The sequence below is a fragment of the Bemisia tabaci genome, chromosome 3, assembly GCF_918797505.1.
Source record: "Bemisia tabaci chromosome 3, PGI_BMITA_v3".
Classification (NCBI taxonomy): Eukaryota; Metazoa; Arthropoda; class Insecta; order Hemiptera; family Aleyrodidae; genus Bemisia; species Bemisia tabaci.
In genome coordinates, this window is record NC_092795.1 from 51,039,648 (window position 1) to 51,062,008 (window position 22,361).

General features: G+C 35.5%; 3 protein-coding genes across 4 annotated transcripts; 1 reads left to right on the forward strand and 2 right to left on the reverse strand.

Moving 5' to 3' along the window:
* Window positions 1–23: 23 nt before the first annotated feature.
* Nf-YC (nuclear factor Y-box C) lies at window positions 24–8,054 on the forward strand. Its single transcript, XM_019041714.2, has 7 exons — window positions 24–183; window positions 1,204–1,348; window positions 2,291–2,608; window positions 3,493–3,642; window positions 4,124–4,297; window positions 5,243–5,359; window positions 6,184–8,054. Exons 1-7 carry the CDS (start codon window positions 161–163, stop codon window positions 6,256–6,258), a joined length of 1,002 nt encoding a protein of 333 aa, XP_018897259.1. The 5' UTR covers window positions 24–160; the 3' UTR covers window positions 6,259–8,054.
* Window positions 6,368–12,443, reverse strand: HINT1 (histidine triad nucleotide binding protein 1). 2 transcript variants are annotated; one of them, XM_019041715.2, is made up of 4 exons: window positions 12,121–12,443; window positions 10,733–10,837; window positions 9,956–10,115; window positions 6,368–9,463 (listed from the first exon to the last, which is right to left on the reverse strand). In XM_019041715.2, the coding sequence occupies exons 1-4, from the start codon at window positions 12,340–12,342 to the stop codon at window positions 9,375–9,377; spliced, it is 576 nt and encodes a 191-aa protein (XP_018897260.1). In that variant the 5' UTR covers window positions 12,343–12,443; the 3' UTR covers window positions 6,368–9,374. The 2 variants fall into 2 exon arrangements, with proteins under 2 accessions (XP_018897260.1, XP_018897261.1); XM_019041716.2 differs by lacking the exon at window positions 6,368–9,463 and having other exon boundaries at window positions 9,862–10,115; window positions 12,121–12,440.
* Window positions 12,444–14,775: 2,332 nt separating this feature from the next.
* Cdk5 (Cyclin-dependent kinase 5) lies at window positions 14,776–22,238 on the reverse strand. The gene is made up of 7 exons (XM_019041775.2): window positions 21,898–22,238; window positions 20,588–20,676; window positions 19,685–19,878; window positions 19,276–19,363; window positions 18,219–18,390; window positions 17,697–17,866; window positions 14,776–16,935 (listed from the first exon to the last, which is right to left on the reverse strand). Exons 1-7 carry the CDS (start codon window positions 21,932–21,934, stop codon window positions 16,789–16,791), a joined length of 897 nt encoding a protein of 298 aa, XP_018897320.1. The 5' UTR covers window positions 21,935–22,238; the 3' UTR covers window positions 14,776–16,788.
* Between the last annotated feature and the right edge of the window lie 123 nt (window positions 22,239–22,361).

The following is a 22,361-nucleotide window of genomic DNA, read 5'->3' on the forward strand; positions in this document are numbered from 1 at the left end:
GGCATCGCTGCACACGAAACGAAAACTAACCTCAAATTTTGGCTGGGAATGGTCTTTTGTTTAGCTTTGATGATTTTCGGTTTTAAATAAAAATCTCTTATCGGAGTGATAATTTTTTTTTAAATTTTGTGCCTCTACAACTTTCAAGTTCGAGTTGAAAATGTCGGTTTATCTTGTAAATACGTAAGTTACCCTTATCTTTTTAAAAATGTATCTCTCGGATTGACGAAAGATGCAGACGCACTTTTCTATGCCAATTTAAGCAAGAAGAGTTCCCAATGGCTATTCCACTTGTTTACACCCTCTAAGATATTCACCCATTTATCCTCTAAAGTTCAAATGATATTAAAGATACAGGAATTTATTTATCTTAAGGTGTAATCACTACCCCTCAAGATTGCCGATAGAACTGTCCAGATCACATCTGCATCTTGTAAAAAATCAGTCACTTTCCGTAGATGTAAGCTGCATCAACAAATTTCAATCCTTATGTATGAGCCTCTCTGACATTTAGAGTTGACACATATATTCGGTACTAGATATTAGGATGTCGGCGATCACATAAGTAACTCGGTTTGTGACGGCGCAGATTTCCTGTCATACTTCATTTTTTAAACGGTAAACCACTCAACAGCAATTCTTTAAAACTGCCGTGATTTTTCTTTTTATGCCAAAAAAATTCTGCAAAAACTTCAAGGAATGATGTCAATTTGTTCTCCTTCAAAAAAATAACATAGAGGTGAAGATTTTCAGACACCGCAAACGAGTTATATGATCGTCGATTTACACCGTCAATGTATGGATATCACACCCGTTGACTCTGCATGCCATTTCAGCTGGTAATCCTAGTTTCTTGTTCATGCTGTCATGTTTGGACTATATATGATGTTCATCTGCTCGTTGCCTGTCTGAATGAAACAGGGGTTTCTGAAACCTCCCGGAATTATGATACACAAATGCTCAGTTTAAACTAGACTAACTTAACGCTCAAGACTTATCAGTTTTAATTTTTGTTGATGTTGGCAGAATTGAGTCGAATGTTTAAATTGCGCTCTTTTATGCCTATCACAAGTCAATTCTTTGTAAATTCGAAACAATCGGCCAGATATCTGAATCAATGACACGCCATATCAACATTTTATACTTGATATTACTACTTCTTTTATCAGAATTTTTCTGAATGAATGTTAACCGATTTTTCAGGACCGACAGTGAAGATGTTGATTCACCTCAAGCAGCTGGTGATTCACCCGGCGACCCTAATAAGTTTTTCATCACAGCTGAAGCACAAGAGGTTCTTAACTCCTTCTGGCCCAAAGTAATGGAAGAAATTAGAAGCATTGGACAGGTTTGTCTTTTTAATTTCCCTTCCATGCACCCATTCGGGGAGAGCCCTTTGGGTATGTTCTCTCATTTTCACTGAACGACTAACTTGAGAGAAAATTTGTGAACAAAAGACAAAAGTCAAGGAAATGCTTTCTTGTCAATTTATCTGGATATCCAATAAAATCTGGAAAGAAGAGTCATCAATGAAACACTAAGAGCCCATCGGGAACATAGTATCATCCTCTAATTCATGAAAATTATAAATTAACTAATCACATGCAGAGACAAGATGCCCTCCAAAGGTATCTTGACAATAATGGAAGCTTTTACTTTTGGGACTCCAACATGCAACTATTGACTTACCTACTAGCTTGATGATCAACATCAAGTTGAGGATTTTGTTTCGAAAGCCAACTAAAGTTTGGGAAACTAGTTAGGCTTGTTGTGTCACCCGAAGCCCATTATTCACCCAGCAGGTAAGATGACTGTCGGGTCATTCCATGCCAAATCAAACCAAAATTTGACCCGACCTCTCCAGAATTTGATGAAATTTGGTACACTCTCTCAACTCATTGAGTTGATTCCAAGAATTTGATTTTTTAATTTTTTTGTCCATTAGTTGAACTTTTAACGAACTTTAAAGTTCGAGTAAAATAACGGAGGTTATCCCCTTCAATTGCCTGTATTTTCGGAGCCGTTTATTCGATTTGAACCGTTTTGGTGCCAATTAAAACCTCTTAAAACGGTCTTTCCACATGCGCACACCAAATTTGAATTCAACTTCAAAATTTTTTTTAAACAAGCTATCTCGAAAAGGGGCGCTTATAATTGCCCTTAAGGAAGCACTGAATCCCCAAAAGGGCAAGCTTCCACTTGCCGCCAAGGGTCTCTTTTCTTTGATCATCTGTCAAATTATCCTAAAGATGTCTTTAATTTGGTTCATTTGTTTATCTTTTTAACTCAGCTGGATCTGAAGAATCAGGCCTTACCATTAGCCCGAATTAAAAAGATAATGAAACTGGATGAAGATGTGAAGATGATTAGTGCTGAAGCTCCCATGTTATTCTCCAAAGCAGCTGAAATATTTATTCACGAGTTGACTCTACGAGCATGGCTCCACACAGAAGATAACAAACGCAGGACCTTGCAGCGAAACGATATTGCCATGGCGATATCCAAGTATGATCAGTTTGATTTTCTAATTGATATTGTTCCGCGAGATGAAGTCAAAGTGAATCGAACGAGTAGTGATGGCACAAAAACATCTATGAATCCAGATCAGGTAAAAATTTATGTTCCTCTAGCTCAACATTTTTTAGCCTTGTTAAATTATCTATAAAGTTATTATTATTATAATTTTTTTTGTCAGGTTCTGTGGTATGACGTTTGATCCGTGGTCTCTTTAAGTAGTGCCTGTGTCTTTTTTAATGGAGTTTTAGGGTTAAATTCCCTCACGCCAAGACTTTCAACACCTCTACTTTCAAGGCATTTGTGTGAATAACTGTTGGGTTTGTTTGGTGGATTCATTTCATCCCTCATTTTTTTCATACCGAATGTATTGTTCTTTGCCAAACTAATTCTTTTAAGTATTGTGAATGTCTGGAGAGTTGTTTAAATGTTATGAAAATTGAAGTATATATGTATGAAATGTAAAGTTTATGATAGTGTAGCCTGGATACTGCTGCCTTGATTACATGTTAGAAAGTGAATCATGAAGCTTTCCTGCACATTCAACAGCCATCATTAGAAGTTGACATAATAAAACTTTAAGTTTTGAGCCAAACGTGCCCCAAAATGATTAAAGAATCACCGAAGAGAAATCATTTAAGGTTAAACATCATTAAGGAAAATTATCAACAAAATATGGCGAACAATAAGTAATGATAACATACAAACAGGTACACATTTACTTAGTTAGTTTTTCTAGAGCCCTTCAATCCTTTTGAATTAAGGTAGGTATTTTTTTAACTGTGGAAAAGACTAAAAAAATCTGAGATACACACGCAAAACATTTTAAACATGTGTTGTGATTTCAAAAGAAATAATTGAAAAAATAATCTTAGATGCAGTCGTCTGATAGTTTTCGTTGTACAATAGGCTGTGCTCATAAATCCTCTACATCTTTTCTTGTCCTTTTTATTTATTTTTGCTTGTTCGTTTTTGTAGGTGCACTACTACTTTCAACTAGCTCAACAACATCAAGCTGCTCTTCAACAGTCCAATTCCACAGCAACCACAAACGCACAAACAATCCAAGTAGTTCCCGCATCAACACAGTTACAAACAGTGACAATCAACAATGATGCTGGAGATCAGGTATGAACCAGTTACTCGTCATTTGCACCTCCGCTTCTAATCTTAGTCCAATGATTTTGTCCCTCAATACAAATCAGCCTCTAGATTTTAAATAAAGTTGACTTGTCTTTCTTTGGGGGGAAAAAAATGAGTATATTTTGAAATATCATAATGGAGATGCAATAAGACTTCAATATATCGGATTGCGATTTGAAAAATCGATCCTCTAATCCCTTCAAGAGCTTCAAGTAATTTGAATCAATGGATTTTACAGTTTAAAGGATTGATTTGTCAATCCTGTAAAATCTGATAAATTGACGTCTCACTGTGTGTGGTTTTGCACTTTAGCTGTAGATTTTTTCCTCATCTGTAAAAGCACTCCTCAATATTGGAAAACAAATGACATGAATGGTATTTCTCAAATGAGCTAGAAATTCCTTCATGTGAAACGTAGTGTTTATCGTATACAATGATGTTGATTTCCTTCTTTTTTTTCACTTAGAATGCCTCTGCTACTAACACAAACACTTCAAATACATCAACCACTTCTCAAGTAATCCAGATATCAACCCCCACTGCTACCACCGCATCAGCTAGCACAAACAACCAAGCTCTGGGAAATATTCAGCTGGTTCAGCAAGTTGTCACTCCTTCAGGAGAAGTCCAACAAGTACCTGTGAGTAACTCTTAGTACATACTTACGGCTTTATGAGTTTAATTTCAAGTGGAACCAGCTCATACTTGGTGAACAATATTTGTAGAAAAGTATTTAAAGAAAATTAGATTGATGAAATTGAGCTTGTCCCGAAGGTTTGGGATGGCTCAAAACAGATTTTGAGTCTAAAGCATCTTCTTAATGGGCACCCATTTTTTTTTATTCATTCTATGAAAGTATGAAGTGAACTAAGCTTCTAGAAGTTTTTTAGAGTTGTTAAATCCTTAATGACAAAAAAACTTTGTTTTAAAAATGCCAAAAATGGGGCCTGTTTAAAACTATACATTTGGTGGGCGCTGATGATGTAGCCAGACGGTGGAAACGGCGTTTACTGATTGGCTGAACTCATCTTCAGGCATCACATTGCTACAGCTTCTGATTGATCCAATTTTAATTAGCTTTTTCTCCCCCTGGAAATGATTATTTAAATTTTTAATTAACTATTTGGTTTTCTCACGAAATTTTATTAAAGATTTTCAAGCTGAAATTCCTCGCAACACTGTCCCATTGGTGCGAGTGTTTTTCCAAAAAAGGATCTGTCTCATTTGAGTAAAAAAAATTCCTCCAAAGCTTGGCTTCAAGCCAGTTTTCCTGTTGACAAAATCCCATCGAAAAGAAACTCAATTTGGAACCCTACCACTACAGTGCAGAAAACGGCCTCTTGTGGCACCTAATTACGATCTGTCCTGAAAAATAATCATCAACAACAGATTGATCTAGCAACTAGCAACTGAGTCATTCGATACATTTGATGGTTTTACAAGGACAAAATGGACTGTTTCAATATCGACCACTTTGCCGCCTCTTAAAGGATGGCACAATTCAATTTCGATACATCAAATGACACAGCCACTAAATCAGCCTATCTCAGCATTGAAATGTTTTTCGTTTTGAATTTTCTTTCAGATACAACTGAGTCCGGCTCAATTACAACTTATAAGAATGCAGCTACAGGGGAATAGCAATCAACCGATCATCCTGCAAACATCATCTGCAATTCAGGGACAACCTCAAGTGATTCAGGTAACTTCTTTTTTTATTTATTTTACACGTTTCAGTTCTTTTCTGGTAATGAAGTCAATCAAACTTAATTTGAAGAATTTTCTCCTTCGGTCTCCTTTCATATTCTTTTTCGATCAGAGAGCAATGGAGCCCTGGTACCTTTTTTCAACTGTATGTTCAGTTTTTTTATTGAAATTCAATTTTCAGTTCATCAAGAGAACAATTAAAAGAGTGGGGGGAAAAGAATAAATACGTATGTTTATGAATTTGTGAATAATTACGAGTATTTTAATCGAAGTAAATAAAAATTGTAGGAGACACTCATTTAAGGGTGGCTGCATTTACAGCGGTTATAGCCCATGAATGTAAGGATGGCGCATTGTCCTATTGAAAAATTCTGAAGACAATACCATTCCATACCTAGTATAACACTAAATGAAAAAAATCTTGACTTTTTGGTCATACATATAGAATCTATCTGGGAAAGCCTACAAGAACGTATGTTCCAACAAAATTAGAAAGCAAGCTGTGACCCCTGATGTCCTTGAGAATTAAAGTCTACCTTCAATGCCAGATATTCGCAAGTGAACATTATTTCTCAAAACCTTCATAGAAATTTTGAGGCTTGTGAGACGGACACTGGTGTACAGATTACGCACTTTATACAAACTTTGAACTAAAAATATTATATGCTTTTCATATTTTCATTAGCTCACTAAATGGTTCCTCCAACACCAAAGGTTTTTATTGCTCCATGGAAATAAATCCATATACTTTCTGACATCCAATTTATTGGTACCCGTAGCATGGAGAAAAACTTACCGTCATTTTACTGACTTTTTCAGGTTCCTCAAACAGGCACTGCAGCAACACCTGTGTTCTTATCGACAAGCAATGCTTCAACATCTGAAGGGGAATAGCTGAATACAGCCATTTAAATTTCGCAACAAACTTTGCCTCTAATTCAAGATGCCTGAAGGTGCAGTGATGCTCAAATCCTCAACTACTGTTTCAGTATTCAGAGGATGATTATATGTAGTAGGGGTACCAAATGCCCCCCCCCCCCCCTTTAAGTAGGTATTTGAGCTACAAATGCTTTATTTTATTCTCATCTGTTCAACCATAACCTCAAAAAGTTTTAAGTGAGCCAGTTTTTTTGGACAGGAGTATTTTGATGGTTATAATTTTGAGAACAGTCAAAATTTATTATATCTTTTCAAAATCCAAGTTTCTTCGTCCAGTAAATACAAAGGTATTTCTTTTCCAAAACTTTGGTGATTGACCTTATCCCCCAAGGCACAGCATACCTTAGTAAGATCTAGATTTTTCGGGTCTGACAAATCAATGCATTAAATTGAGAAATCCACTAATTCAAATAAGCTTGAAGGCCTTGAAGAGACCGGAAGATTGATCTGTTAAATCGCCAAACCCATTAAGTTGCGAAATCCTTTAAATCCTAATTCGATAAATTGAGGTCTCATCGTAGTTCTAGCACCATCTTTACTGCAGTTTTATTTTATGAAGGATGTAAATGAAGTAGAAAATACAAAATGCATCTTAGACTGATGAATTAATAATAGAAGGAATTCAAACTTGATACCCTTTACTGCAGTGGATGATGTCAATTATGTACCACGATTATTCAAAGGACGATACCGCTACTTTTATTGGGAGAAGGAACTTGATATTTTGAAAGGTCTCATCACTTTCGGGCAAATCTACAACATTTAATTATTAAAACCTAGTGCTGTGCACCTGACTTACTCCTTGGAATGTAAATAAAGAAAATATATCCAAGCAATTCTGATGAGGTATGTATCAGTATCTATTGACAATGGACTGGAAGTTGAGGTCTTGGTTACTGTATTCTTCGACTAATTTCAGTTTCAAATTTCATGCAGAAATAGTATGCACAGTGCAAATTAACAGGTGCAAAGAAAAAGGAAAAAATTAAGTATTTGGTTTTATATAACGTTAACTAGTGTAGGAAACTAGATGATGCTGTCCATAAACTTGTTTCGTTTTATATGCGTTCGTTACAAACTTTGATTAACCACCACTCAGTTATTTTTCAACTTTCTTTTTTTTTGTGTGAGATTTTGAAAAAGAAAGGTGTAAAAAAATAATGCTTTAATGTTTATTAGTTATTTTTTCCTCAATGTAACCTTTTTCCTGAACATTGAAAATTGATCTCAAAGTAAATTCATAGTAAATTATACTTGAAGTTTGGCTTAACTGTGAAAATTTTAGTTTCGTGAGAGTGTTGTAATAAATAACTTCCTCTGAGTTGCTGTGCAGCTGTTCACATTACCCATCTGTTATGGGGGAATAAAAAATGTAAAAACACATGTAATATTTTCCTGCTCCGAAATAGATATTTTAAATTGAAAACAAATCCAATCCACTCGTATATATACATGAATATTTTAAAGAAATCTTATCACCTCTCCATTTCAGATTGAACTTTGTATTCTGAAGAAAGAATATAGACGGTGAAACTCCCAAATATCTCATCATGTATCTCGGTTTGCAATGTTGCAGACTTCCTATCATACTTAATTTTGTAATTAGAGAACTAGTCGAGGTCGGTCCCTGTAAACTTCTGTGATTTTTATTTTCAGTTTGAGGCAAATTTTAAACAACCTCAAGGAATGATGTTAATTTTTTCCCCTGTAAAGAAGTAAAATTAAAATAGAAATTTTTAAACACAGCAAACGAGACATGTGGTTCGGGAATTTCTCCGTTAATATTTCTTTATTATTATCATATGTGTAAATAATGGGATGCTTTTGATTCTCAATTTACTTCAAGATGGATAGATAGTTTTCTAGTTTAGGCTTTTTAATATTTGTATAGTAAAATATTTTGTACCTAGAATCAATCTACCTATTTTCACTGTAAATATGTAAATGAATATTTTATTGTAAATTCTGTAATTCTAATACGATATTTTTTGACTGTCAAGTGTGATTGTTTTTCCTTTCTTTTTCTTTTATTTAAAATAAACACATCAAATAGAACATTTTTCTACTGATTCGATACTTTAAATTACCTCTCCCTTAATGTTCGTATTCTCTCAGTAAAGAACTCCTGTGTAAGATTGTGTACGACTTCAAGTTGCGTTTTGATTGTAATTTTGTTTTCCTCCAATTTTTAAACTTGGACTGATGCTGTGCAACTGTGCAAGCAATTTTTTTTTTACATCATCAAATCTCTTGTCGTCAAATAAAACAAGTCGTTAAAAATTAAGTTCAGTCATATCTGGCTATAACGTTTTTGAAGATATCTTATTGTTTACATTTTGCAGCTTTGAAATTTATGTAAACATTATGTCCAGTCTTTGAAAAGGGAATAATTAGAATGTTGTTATGAGAAATGACTGGATCAATCTTGAAAAACTGAACGTTGTTATTGGAAAAACGTTGTTTCGAGAAACGTTATAAGGAGATACAATTTCAATCGCACAGTGAAATCTCTCGCAAGTCGAACTTTCCAGAGACTGGAAATAATGTTGATATCTTCAGTTTCTTTTAGTCAGTTCTCAGTTCAGTTTTTCAGTAACATCTATTAATCTGATGGTGTAAGAAAACTACATATCTGCGGTGCAAGTCGGCAATCACATAACTCGGTTTGCGATGTCGCAGACTTCCTGTCATACTTTATTTTTTAAATGGAAAACTACTCAACGGCAATTCTTTAAAACTGTCATGATTTTTCTTCTCAATGCGAAGAAAATTCTGCAAAAACTTCAAGAAATAATGTGAATTTGCTCTCCTTTAAAAAAATGACGTAGAGGTGGAGATTTTCAGACACCGCAAACGAGTTATGTGATTGCCGACTTTCACCGTCGATATGTATTTATTCCTGCCCATTATGCCTCACATATTGAGCAGGTGTAAAACTTACAAAAATTTTCAACTGAATTTCAACCATTTTCAGTTCCCAGCATCTGTTATTCATTTTAAAGAGATCCAACACCTCAATCCACCTAAATTAAATTTATTTTAAAGTACTTATTACTTATTTACAAAACTACCTATCTACGGAAGTACCAGAAAAATCGAGAAACGAGCCACACAAGGGACAAGTGGAAGTAGCGCTTCACAACAGAAGATGAGTTAAATTCTGGGCACACAATAAAAAATACACCAATTAAAAATGTGATAACAGAAACACACACAAATTTTTAAGTTTAGAAACCAACCTACCTTATTCTTGTAGAAAAAATATTTTAAAAAAAAGAGGGGAGTCATCTGCAAATGCTGGTATGAAGTAAAGAAAGATCTCAGTTACTCTGATGGCAGAAATATTCTGTGTGTTGTATCCGAAAGCAAGCACACACTCAGGGGTCGTCAAAAATGAATGTTGTTAACTTTGCATCAAATTTCCAGATAAGTATGAGTACTAATTTATGTGAGACATTTTGTCAGTTAACAGGGATACTGTAATTTGTGTTGTTTTGTAATGCATTGAAAATGTCCTCACTGACAGATTATTGGGGAAAAGGAAGAAGATTAAACAAATTGCTGTTGAAAAAAGGACTTTATAGAGAAAAAAAATGTAAAAAATTGCATATTACAGAGGAATTTGATGAAAAAACATGAAACAGAAACTAACCAGGAGGCCAACCTAATTGACGGCCACCGAGGACATGAACATGTAGATGGTAAACAGATTGGGCTCCATCTACGCCATTGTTTATCACAACTCTGAAACCGTTCGCCAGATTTTGTTCTTTAGCAACTTTACGAGCTGTGGTGAGAAGATGGCCGAGAATCTGCAAAACAGAGGGCAAATGAGACATCTGTCATAAAAGTCAAAACAACTTAATGTATACGTAGATACAATCAAAATTTGGCACAAGAATCAAATGCAGAAACGCAGAAACCCTAAGTTCTTAATCTGTCTTGGAGTCCATACCGAATAAGTTAATACACTTACAGACTGCAAGAGATGATGTGCCATATTCATCCTTTTCTTATTTTTAATTTTCATAATATACCTTCAAAGCTGCTCTTCATAGCACTTCTTATTACCTCCTCACTCTTTAAATAAACTTTACTTTCATGCTATACTCACAGCTTTGAGAGAGAGGCAAGTTAGCTTACAAGAGGCGAGAGAAGGGGAAAAGAATAGGACCTTTGCCTACCATGACTTCCAATGCTCATATCTATGGTGCATGCGTAGACAATTTTGTAGGTAAGTCATTCAATTGAGGCTTGTCCAAAAGGATGATCAAATAAATAAATACTTGTGGTATACTCAGATTGATAGGGGCCGCACCTCAAAGTATGTAATATAGTTATCCATTACAACACAGATTCTCTTTTATACAAATTAACTGTCTTAGGTGATATATGCGATGAGTTTTCATCTTGTAGAATATACCTATACCTTTTCATCTTCGTCAGTGGCGTCGGACAACATGGCGATTGGTTTTCGCGGTATGACTAAAAAGTGGACAGGAGCTTGTGGATTGACATCTTTGAATGCAACACACTGAAACATGAGAAAAAAACTGTGAACGCACAAATGTTGAAAGGAAAAACCAGGAATACCTGAGTAGGGAATTCAAGACTCTTGAAGCATATCCAGCAATCAAAAGTTTCAAGTCAAAATAGTCATGCCAGGCTTTAAAGTCAACGTAGGAACTTCTGAGACACTATACTTAAATATTTGTAAGTATAGAACTATACATGTGCACTAAAAGAATATGGACACCTAAAAGTTTTAATTTTACTGGCGCTACTCTCCTTACACTGAGTTCTAATACTTACTAATTCCTTGATTCCTGTACATCACAGAACTTCTTGTGTAGTGGACTATTAGTAGAGTTCACAGATGAAGACAGAATAAGGCTATGCGAGAGTCTATAATCATTGTGGAAACAGTAGGAAATTAAGAATATTTTAAGTTCATTCAATTTTTACTGCAGAGAATAATTGCATGTATTTGAGCAAAGACAACCATCCTTATCGGAGCGACAGCATGAGTATCTACGGCATTTAACTGATCATTTGGACCCTCATGTGCATTTTGTTATCTTCTCTATTGTCAATTTAGATTTGACTAAAAACCGCACACCTGTCATTAATCCCTCTGATTCCAACATTCCTCACACTCTGGACTGATCGAAAAAAGTTGTCTACGAAAGTTACCGATTGTAAAAAGACCCTGCAAACTCCTTATGAGAATGTGCACCATGATCTATTTCCAAATTTTTTATTGCATTAAATTTGTTTTTGGATGCTGATCAAAAGTCATCATTGCATCAACTTTCTACAAGGCATCGTTTTTGCAGTATTTCGCACAGTCCACAAGTTTCGAAAATGACTTGAATGAGTGAGGCCAGCACGGCAATTTAACAAGGAAAACCCAAGCTGGTGATAGGAAAGGAAAAGAGTGGAAGAGAGAAAGAATCTGATTTGGACAGTGAGACAAAAAGGCACACGCAGAGTCCGAGATAAGACTGCCAGGTTCTCCTCGTTTTCAGCGAAAGCTAAAAGATAAATATCGCCTCGCTGGCCTCACTTATTCAAGTAACAATAGAAACTTCCACTACGGACTGTGTAAAATACTGCGAAGACAGTGTCTCAGAGAAAGTTGGCGCAATGATAACTTTTGATCAGCATCCAAAAACGAATTTAATGTACTTAATAAAAAAAATTGGAAATCGATCGTGGTGCTTATCCCCATAAGGAGTGAGTGGGGTCCTTTAGTTGATGGCACCATACAGAGATTATGAGAATTGGTACTTAATAGTCCGAGGAATGGTAACTTACAGTATCATCTTCGTACAGGAAAGTAGCTGGGATTTCTTTCCTCAGGATTTTTCCAAAAATTGTATCACCACCTGGTTTGGATTCTTGAGCTTTCGCGACCTCGTCGCTCATGTTGACGGCTGAGAATCTGAGCGGCTCCAAACGGTTGGCCAGGCAAAACTTTATGAGCTTACTGGAATCTAAAGATTTAGATTTGAAGAGGGAAATACAATGACGGATCATTCATAAAAAAATATCATCACCGGCGAGCCGCCGGCCAAAATCGAAGAGGCACAAATGAATGGACAATGAACTGATTTGATAAGAAACAATGTGAGTGATAACACGCTAAACAAAACAATTTCTAGCTGACGTCATCTATTCGCTCGAAGTTTGGCGCGAATTTTGAATAGACGCATGCAACTTGAGCATCGCCCGCGGTGCACTATGGTTCAAAACTCAAGATTAGGAAGAAATAAGACGGATAATGACTGAAAGATCACGAAAGTTTCGTAATTGATGATTTTTGAGTCGCTAATTTTAAATTTGATGTCAAATTTCCTACATTTTAACGCAGGCGGCGCGGCGTGCTGCCGGCTCGAAACGCGCACTGACGCCTACAAACCTAAGGGGATACTTCAAGCATTGCGCAATGCGTGAAGTAGCCCTTTAGGTTTGTAGACGTTAGTACGCGTTTCGCGCTGCTAGCACACCGGGTGGCGGGTGGTGAACGATTTCTTCCGGGGAGAACTTCCTGATGAAGAAACTCGTGTATTGTTTAATTTTTTTTTTTTTTTTTTTTTTTTTTTTTTTTTTTTTTTTTTTTTTTAATTTTCGACTTTCAAAATTAAACACACAGGTCGTGTGAAGTAATTAGTGAACTCTCAATGCTAGATGAAGTTTTATTAAGAAGGCGCGGGTTGTACGCCCGCTGCGGACGGCGCAGGGCGGCTTATGAAATTCTCCCCTGTGCTCTGTCGCGAACCAAACAGGGCAGGAAGGGGGGTGGGTCAGTCTAGGGTTGAAACAATAGTAAAACGGGGCATACTCATACTCCTCCTACTCAACTATTGAGCTCAAGCTCGTGCTCATCACATTGAGATACCCTTTAACTAGGATTAAAAGGGAAGAAAATGAGCGATAAATTTAAAGACCTTTTCATCATGTGTTCAAAGCTTTGCTTGTGTGAATAATTTCCATAAGTTATGACACGTTTTTTTTAGCATTAAAAAATGTTGACGGTTTTTTTTCCAACACTCGTTATATTGGACGATACATTTTTTGTTTTTTTTTTCTTTCTCAATGCCAAGTGTGTGGTTTAGTGACCACATAAATGTATCATAAATTGTATTAATTTGCTGAGTGAAATGAACTTTGAAGAGCATCATGAATTTTAAATCAAGAATTTTATTGTGTTCCGCAGTAAGTGATGTGGTATCACGAGAAAACGAAGGAAATCTTAGCTTTTCACCTGTCTCGAATTACTGATGTTTATGAATGTAGGATATAGGCATTATGCTCGCATTGTTGAATGCGGAAATCAAACGCCCAAACCAACCGACTGCTGAACTACATGTGTGAAGGTACATTTTTCTAAAAATTACAAAATTGTCAAGGGGTGAACATCAACTATATAGTTGAATGCTGATTGCTAAATGGCATTTCCAATCATATGATTTTAAATGCCATTCACTTTTTATATTTTAATTAAAAATGTACTACACGGATAAGAATTAAATGAGACTTTTCTGATTAAAAGAAAAATATGGGTTGTTAAAAAATTATGTCACAGATTATTACCACATAAATAAACTATGAAATTGAATGTTAGGGCAAAAAATGAGTCACAGAGTTTAATTTCCAATATCTGAACTCCAAGAACCTCAGATGATGTTTTCCTCGAAACGGCAAGAATCTTAATTTTTTAAAGATAAGGCACTCGGCAATCTGTAAATAAGGTGTAATGCTGAGAAATTGAAGACCACCCCCTCATTAGACCCACCTGCTCTCCTTTTTCTTCGGAAAAATTACGTCACACTCTGCTATAGCCCGTTTATTACATGATAATCAAGATTGCAGGTTGGTATTTTGATCAAAACGAATAGAAATTTTTTAAAGAATAGATGCTTTGCATCACTTGTCTTGTTACATTGCGCAGAGTCAGACCTTTCCATTTTCCTCTTCATGCACCCATACCGCGCGCAGAGACACCCCTCTTGAGAGCATGACATAATTTATGGATGGTTCCTGACTCTCAGAACTTCTTCAGTGATATTTGTTAAAAATGTGGATTTTTTTAAGGAGGTATTAGTTGAAGATATGTAGTTAGAGGGCAAGTGACAGATATGACATTTCAATGGTTGAAAAGCAAAACCACTTATTTCTACTTGCGACGGTGCAGACTTCTTATCATACTTTTAATTTTTTCTTTGAAAGACTAGTTGACGAAATTTTTTGAGAATTTCATTAATTTTACTTATTAATTGGTAGAATATTCTGTGAAAATTTTAAGCCATAAAGTTGACTTTTTCTCTTAAAAAAAAGTAAAATAAGAGTAACAATTTTGAAACACCGCAATGGAGATGCATGGTTTTGCGCTTTGACCATCGATTTAAATGATACGCCTAAAGAAAGAATAATCAGTATTACTTATCAATAATTCGTAGAACTGTAAAATATGGAAAAATGTGTTTAATGTTAAAATGACTAGAATAATTACAAAAAAATTTAAAATTAGATGCTTCTTACAAATCTCGAAGAGATTGTCATCATTGCTACAAACATTCTCATTCACAATTTAGTGCACTGAATTCTAAACACATATCATTGAAAATAATTTTAACAGCCATAGTAAAAAATAGTGAATTTCCTTTGGAAAATACACTAAAAATACCTAATATGCATACAGAGTGCAGAGTGTTTATCAAACAATTGAAAATGGCATCAGTCTAGGCCAGCATTACCTTGCTTGAAACGTTGACACAGAGTAAACATTAATTTGCAGCAAGGTTTCTTGGCTTTTAAACAAGATCTTAGAGCAGCTCTGTTTAAAAATGTACCACTGAACAGCAAATTACAACAAAAAGAAAAATATTTATGAAGAAGAAAAAAAAGAAGAAAAAAACAACAATCATCAAGAACTATTCATATGATCATTGTTAAAAGTCATCACTCCTCAAGTAGCTTTTCATCAACTTCACACTTGGAATGAAAATAAAGTCGTTAATTAAGTTTTAGTTCACCGGAGGTTGAAACAAAGGTTGCAATCAGATCATGATGCATTACATGAAATGAAGGAGTACATTCATACAATCACAGCTCGAAAGTTCAAAAGTGAAGGGGAATGAAAAATAAAATTGAGTTATTATCAAAGATTTACGCTCATCATAGTTTTGAGTTATTCGGGTTTACAATAGCAGCACTTTGAGTTTTTATGGAGTTATGATGAAAAATAAGATAAGAATTATTCCACCTAAATCTGGATCATAGTTGAATAGTTTGTTGCAGCAATTAACTAAATGCATTTAAACTTTGAAGACAATTTTAAAAGTAATGCATAGGTATTAAATTCTGATGATAATAGAAGTTACAGTAAGACCTCGATTTATCGGATTTCACGGGACCGGAGGCTAAATCCGTTAAATCGCGGAATCCGCTAAATCATGCTAGTCGGTCCCGCTGAAGGGACCGGAGGATCGATCCGTTAAATCGCGGAATCCGTTTAATCGCGATCCGGTAATTCGAGGTCTTACTGTAGTAATTTTGACAAACTTCTCTAAAAGAGCAATGAGCTACCAAGGTCTAATAACATTTCTTTACAACAGTGAATAACTATTCTCCTTAAGTTAAAGAGGTAACCTGCTGCTTAATTTATCAGATTAAAAAACCATTCCTTCATCCAACAGAGGTGAAATACTAGGAGTATAGTGTGATACCAATACTATTCCATCATACTGTTACTTAAAATACTACCTACTTCAAGTTATTGAGGTAAACATTGGAAAAAAAAGACTTTATTACAGTAAAATCTGTGCTCTCTATGGCAAGGGAGGGATTTAAGTTCCGAGGAAGTGAATCTTTCTTTTGATTATGAAGGTTTTCCAGTTATCAAGGTTTGACTTTACTTATTTAAAAGCAATAAAAAGAAACAGCCCCAAATTTTGTTGGCTACGGCCGACCACAAAATGCAAAACCTGGTCTCTGAATTCGATTTTAAGTTGGAAAAGTAATATTCAAAACTCAAGCTGTACGCAAATTGAACTTTTTTTTACAGCAGGCTCAAGCTATCTTCAGTTCCTCAACGACGCAAATTACTAATCAGCGATCGAAATAAAAAGTCAACATTAATGCCTTAACTTGTGGCAGACCGCACATTTTTCTTTAGAATAAAAAATTAGGTCTGAGACTTTCTGAAGGAAATAAAATATTCCGTCTCAGAAGACGAGCAGTGACCAGTAAAGCCGGGTGAAGTCCAACCATTCCTACATTGTGTGCACCCCAGAGGCAAGTTCATTTACACTGACAGCAAAACTTGCTTGACTAATGATAAAACATGGGTGCCTGTTAGGTGTTACACCTGAAAAAAGGACAATGATAAAATAAAATTACAGATTGGCATCTTTTAGATATGGATCCAGAGATCAAAGAGACTTCTCTCGCGCAAAATATTTATATGAAACCCAAGACCATCTAGGCTCTGTCTGATCTGGCATTTGTGTTCATGTCTGTGAAGTAGGAGTGACTCATTGCTTCCTCAGCTGAAATTCTTTGACTTGGATTACAAACTAACAGGCGAAGCAGCAGCTCTCGTCCTTTGGAATTTAACTTGGGAACAACCTGAAAAAATGCCAATAACTTTTAAAAATATACCTCATATATCAAGTTACGACTTTAAAGGAAAAATCAAGTCAAACATTTTTTTTTTCTTCTTCTTCTATTTTTTTTACCTGAAATCAAACAGAGTTTTAAATTTTTGAGCAGCATTGGACTAGTAGAGAATGCTGGCATGTATGCGGGTACATCGAAAAGTAAAAGTTTTTGCACGATAACTTTTAGACCATTAAAGATGGAACTCAGAGCTTGCTTTTATTGAAAGTAGAATTAAATCGACTGGATTGTATACATCATTTCTCCCTGGCCAATTTATCTGCTGGTGAGAAAATTGACAATCGGAATGTCAGCATCTCTACAGAATGGAAACTTTTTTCAATAGACCTTATCTTTAAAATGAGTTTATGGTAAGAGAAAAGAGCATCATAAGTATTTCCTTCAGCACAATGATCCGTGAGCAGGTTCTCTGATCCATGCTGATCGGTAAGTAAAAGTGATTTTACCCACAACGCTATTCACCGGCTAACATCCTGCATCAAGCCAATGGTTAGTTTTTCGGTGCTTGTTACCGCTTATAAAGCTTTCAGAGAGGATTTAGCATATTATCATTTTCGTTTTTACTATCCGATTTCATTTTTTTTTTTTTTTTTTTTTTTTTTTTTTTTTTTTTTTTTTTTTTTGGACATTTGAAAATAATTATTGTTCCATCATTTAAGTACTGGGTGAGTTTGAAACTACTCTAAGTAACTAAAAAGAGGAAAACAAACCTGCTGAATGCTCATTTTAGGGAGGTAAATTGGGAATGGTTTGTAGTCAGGTAGTTGAGAAATCCCTGGCCATGTTTCTTCAGTTGGTGTCCCGAGTAATTTGAAGATCTTCTTTAGTTGGTCATCAACATCTGAGCCAGGGAACAAAGGTCGTCCAGCATTTGCTAGCTCTGAAAATAAAAATTAATGGGCTCTTGAAAACTAGGCTGCTAAGTGCGAGAATATTATTGGTTGTTAAGTTTCAACTAAAAAAAGAAAATGGCGCCACTTGACCTACCTGAAGTCTAAGTGGTTGGATACTAATAGAAAATTGAACATAGACACTTTTACAACATGTCAACAACAGCGAGGTAGAAAATTTCCGGTGAAATCTTGAGGGAGGGATGGAAGTGAAAGAAAAACTTAATAGCTACCTCAATTTTTTCTAAAATTGGGTTTCTATCTTTGGCTTGAGTTGAAAGTCAGATTTAACACTTTTTCTTTAGAGAGAGAGAGTGGGGAAAAAAATGAGACAGAATTTACCTGCAAATATACAACCAGCAGACCACATATCGATTGAGGTTGTGTAGAGTTTTGCTCCGAATAAAACATCTGGTGGGCGATACCATAAGGTTACAACTTCTGCAGAGTAACATCTCACAGGAATGCCAAAAGCACGAGCCAATCCAAAATCTGCCAACTTAAGCTCTCCGTTCTGGAAGAATAAAATAAAAATAATTTTAAAAAAAAATTAATCTATTTGATTTGATTGCGAATACACAAGCTACTTTAAGAACACCAAAGTTCAGCATAACTTGAGCAGATAAGAATTTCAACACATTTATTTGGACCATTCTGATTAGGACTCTATGATTTTCTCTAAGAGAGAATGAGTTTACTGAGTCTGAATGTAAGTTGACTATCCATCTGTGCTTTTGGAACCAATGCAATATGCCAGGCAAATATGCTAAAGAATTAGAAAGAAAAATTGTATCCTGTAACCTAATTTCCAAAAATGAATCAGAGGAAAAAATTGATGACTTAAAAATATTGTTTCCAAAAAATTCGAAGAGTCTGTGGGCAAAATTCACTTTTAAAGATAGATCCTATAGAATATACGATCCTTTTAATAATTTGACTTTTTCAAATAGATGAAATAATCTGTTTGGAAAAGTAAAATTATGAAACTGAATTTTTTATTTCAATACTTACTCAATGTCCACCTTGATGGAATAGAAAAGAAATTTAGAATCTAAATTTGTGGTAAGAATAAACAAAACTTCCATGCATTCAGGGGTGCAGGAACTTCCCAATCATGATTGCGTGAAAAAATGGGGAGGCTGTGAAAATTGAAAGGGCAAGCTCACGACTGCATTAAAACCACGTATTTCTTCAAATATCGTGGTAGACTTTGCGTGATTTTCCCAAAATCGCAGCAATTTGTGAATAAAAGACAAAATAGGGCCAAAGCTTGGAAAGTTTTAGAGAAAATGATTTTTAGAGTGGGAAGGGCCGGATCGAAAAATAGGAAAGCAAGGAATTTCTTGCACCCCTGCATGGATTTGAATTATATCTCAAAAGTAAAAATGACATTGCTGACCTTGTTTATCAGAAGATTTTGTGGTTTTAAATCTCGATGCAGAACATTATGGCTATGGCAAAAAGCAAGCCCTCTTAGTAACTGGAACCTGAAGGAAAATAAACAGATATGAGTAAGCAGTTAATTTTTATTCATTTTTTCATGGAATAAATTCAATATAATAACGATATTTTGCTTGATGTTCAAAAAAGTAAACCACAAAACTGCGCTTGTTCTCTGAAGGAGTTCATCGAAAAGCGTACTTACCTCTCAGTTTTAGTGCCTATGCATTTGTCTATCCATTTGAAAAGCATTCAAAGAGCAAAAAATTGTGGGAGGACAATTTTCGCAATAAGTAAGATAAATTAGTTTTCCTGATATTGTTCCGTATCCTACCCTCCAAAATTGACAGAAATTAGGTACAACTCACATAAGACTTTTAACATTATCCGGGTCAATTTCTCCATTCAAGGTGTCAAAGTATTTTTTTAAATCTTGATCGCAATGCTCAAACACTAAGGTGAGCTTCTTATCACTGTGTAGAACATCATACAACCGGACTATATTTTTGTGTTTCAGTTCCTTCAACAGACAAATCTCTCGGAGAGCAGATGATGGAACTCCCTGGAAAAATAAAAAACCAGGCAGGTGTAAGTATACAAATATTTGTATTAGCTCGGGTAAAAATAACACAGGTTTAATAGGATTGAAAATTAGGTAAAATGCTTAAAATCATGCAATAGATAAAGTTAGTAAATTTGTTTGTTTACTCAAGTTAATTGTTCTTACTCCTCTGCCTGTCCAAACCAGGTGGACGGTGACTGAAAAAAACTGCCCACAGACGAGGGAAAATAGAAAAAGCATGTTCCAAACTTCCCAGATTGCAGGCTAAGAAATGGATTTTAGACTTTGTTAATGTGCCCAACATGATATTCGTGTGATTTTACCCGTCAAGAGTATATTTATTTGGCTGTGCCTCTCGCCCACAACGACCCATTTTGAAAATCTTCTGTCACCAAATGGGGAACTTGTGTTCAGTGTATGCTTTGTTTTTAAATCAAGCAGCTAGCTGCAAGGGAAATGCAGCCACATTCTCCACATGATTTCTTGATTGCTACTGTTATTACTATCGCTTCCATCCTAAATCTGAAAGGCTGCGAATTTGGACTAGAAAAATAATGAGAGACAAAGAGATCCCTTAAAAAATTTTAATGGAACAACCAACACAAACAGCAAAGAGAAGTTTCACAGGAGCTTCAAGTTGTTGCAAGGAATGCACTTTGATGGAGGCAGTGGAAAACTGAATGGTGGTAAGAACATGCAAGAAACAAACCTCATCATCTTCATCCAATCGCACCCGTTTAAGCGCTACAATTTCCAAGGTTTCCCTGTTCTTCGCTTTGAAAACTGTTCCATAAGTACCTGAAAAATTTTGATGGAAATAAAATTTAGGGGAAAGAGGATTTTGCTTGAAGCACATAAAATAAGCTGTGGTAACCTGATGTGTCACTCGATTAAAAATTAAAATTATTCAATTAAACTTAAAGATAAAAAATAAAATTCATTGAAAAATACTAGAATGGGCACCTTTATGACTGGTTGGTCGACTTTCAAAGCTGCATTAGATGGTGCACAGGTTGAAAATAAGCAATGTTTGGTCAAAGTTGTGATGTCTGAAATTTGCGCCTTTGAATTATAACTTAAGTAGGTATAGTTCGTTAGGTAATAAAACAAGGTTTATAAATATCTGATGTTTTATATTTTTTACTAACAAAACTTGCAAATAACATATCAAGTTCTTGTGCTACCGTTGCCTACGAGAATGAAGAGGCCGTAACTGATCAGTTTTGTGACATCAAGCTAGTAGATATTTACCGGAAACAATAAGCATCTCTGGGTCATCCGTGCATCAATGAGTGAGGCAGTTGCTGCGTGGACCAATCAGAGTGGCCCTCGATCGGCCAAAGTCTTGTCAGCGGCGCTTTCCAAACTGAATTGAGTAACTATTTACGGTATTACGCTTTCATTTCCTCAATTAATAGACAATGTCACAAGTGGGTTATCTAGTTCTCTGCAGTGAAATTTCATCCTCTTTTAAAAAGGTTCTAAAGAATTTTAACATCAAATCAAACCCCGTGAAGATAACAGTACGAAAGAGACATGCGTCAGCCATTCTCCCATAAGAACACATGTTAAACCGCGGCCAAGTTTCATCTACCAGCATGATGTCACAGGAACGTAGTTATGGCCTCTCCATTCTCATGGGCAACGGTGTTACCCCTGAGTATGCTTGCGTTGCAATAATCAAGGATGATAATAGCAATAGTAGTACAACTTGGAAGTGACCATTTATGGTTTTATATCTTTTGAATGCCACTCGAACTTCCTGCAAGAACCTCAAACTTCTGTCAGGACAGAAGAGGATAACATTCATTATTCACCGTATGTTGCTCTGACACTTTGTACCTAATGTGAAGCTCAAAACTTGGAATATACCATAGCTCAGAGTTTTCAAATTATGACTTTGGCTCCTCCTAGTTTCTGTCAGGGCTCTATTCACTCCATGGAAATGGAAGAGGAGGACACTAACTAATATGGGAGTTGGAAGTGTGAGTACTTGGAGATAGCTGTAAATATACAAACCTTCACCAATTTTTTCTAATTTCTCATACTTTTGCATCCTTGCTTCTGAAAATAGATCCTAACCAGTAAATTGGGTCAGGATTATTTGCTATGCCACTGCAAATAGTAGATTAATTGCAGCTGACAGCAGGTGGATTCCTTTTTAGAGACAGAGATATGAAGAGATCTCAAAAGGATATCAAAGTCACTTTTATACTAAACTTTCTACCGCGTTCTACATTTTGCCAGGAAACACGTAGGGTAAAAATTCACTTGCACAAAAAATTAATTTATCAAGGCAACTTCACGAATTCTCGCAAGGATGAGTTAAATTTTTAATCAGAGACAATTTTTAATGCAGAAGAATGATAGGTTAGCTTGTATTGTAAACAAAAAACCACAACATTTAAAATTTGCTTACGTCAACGTTATGTCAATTCCTTGACTCTCATTGGCTTTAACTCTGTTATCTTGTTCTGACGTAG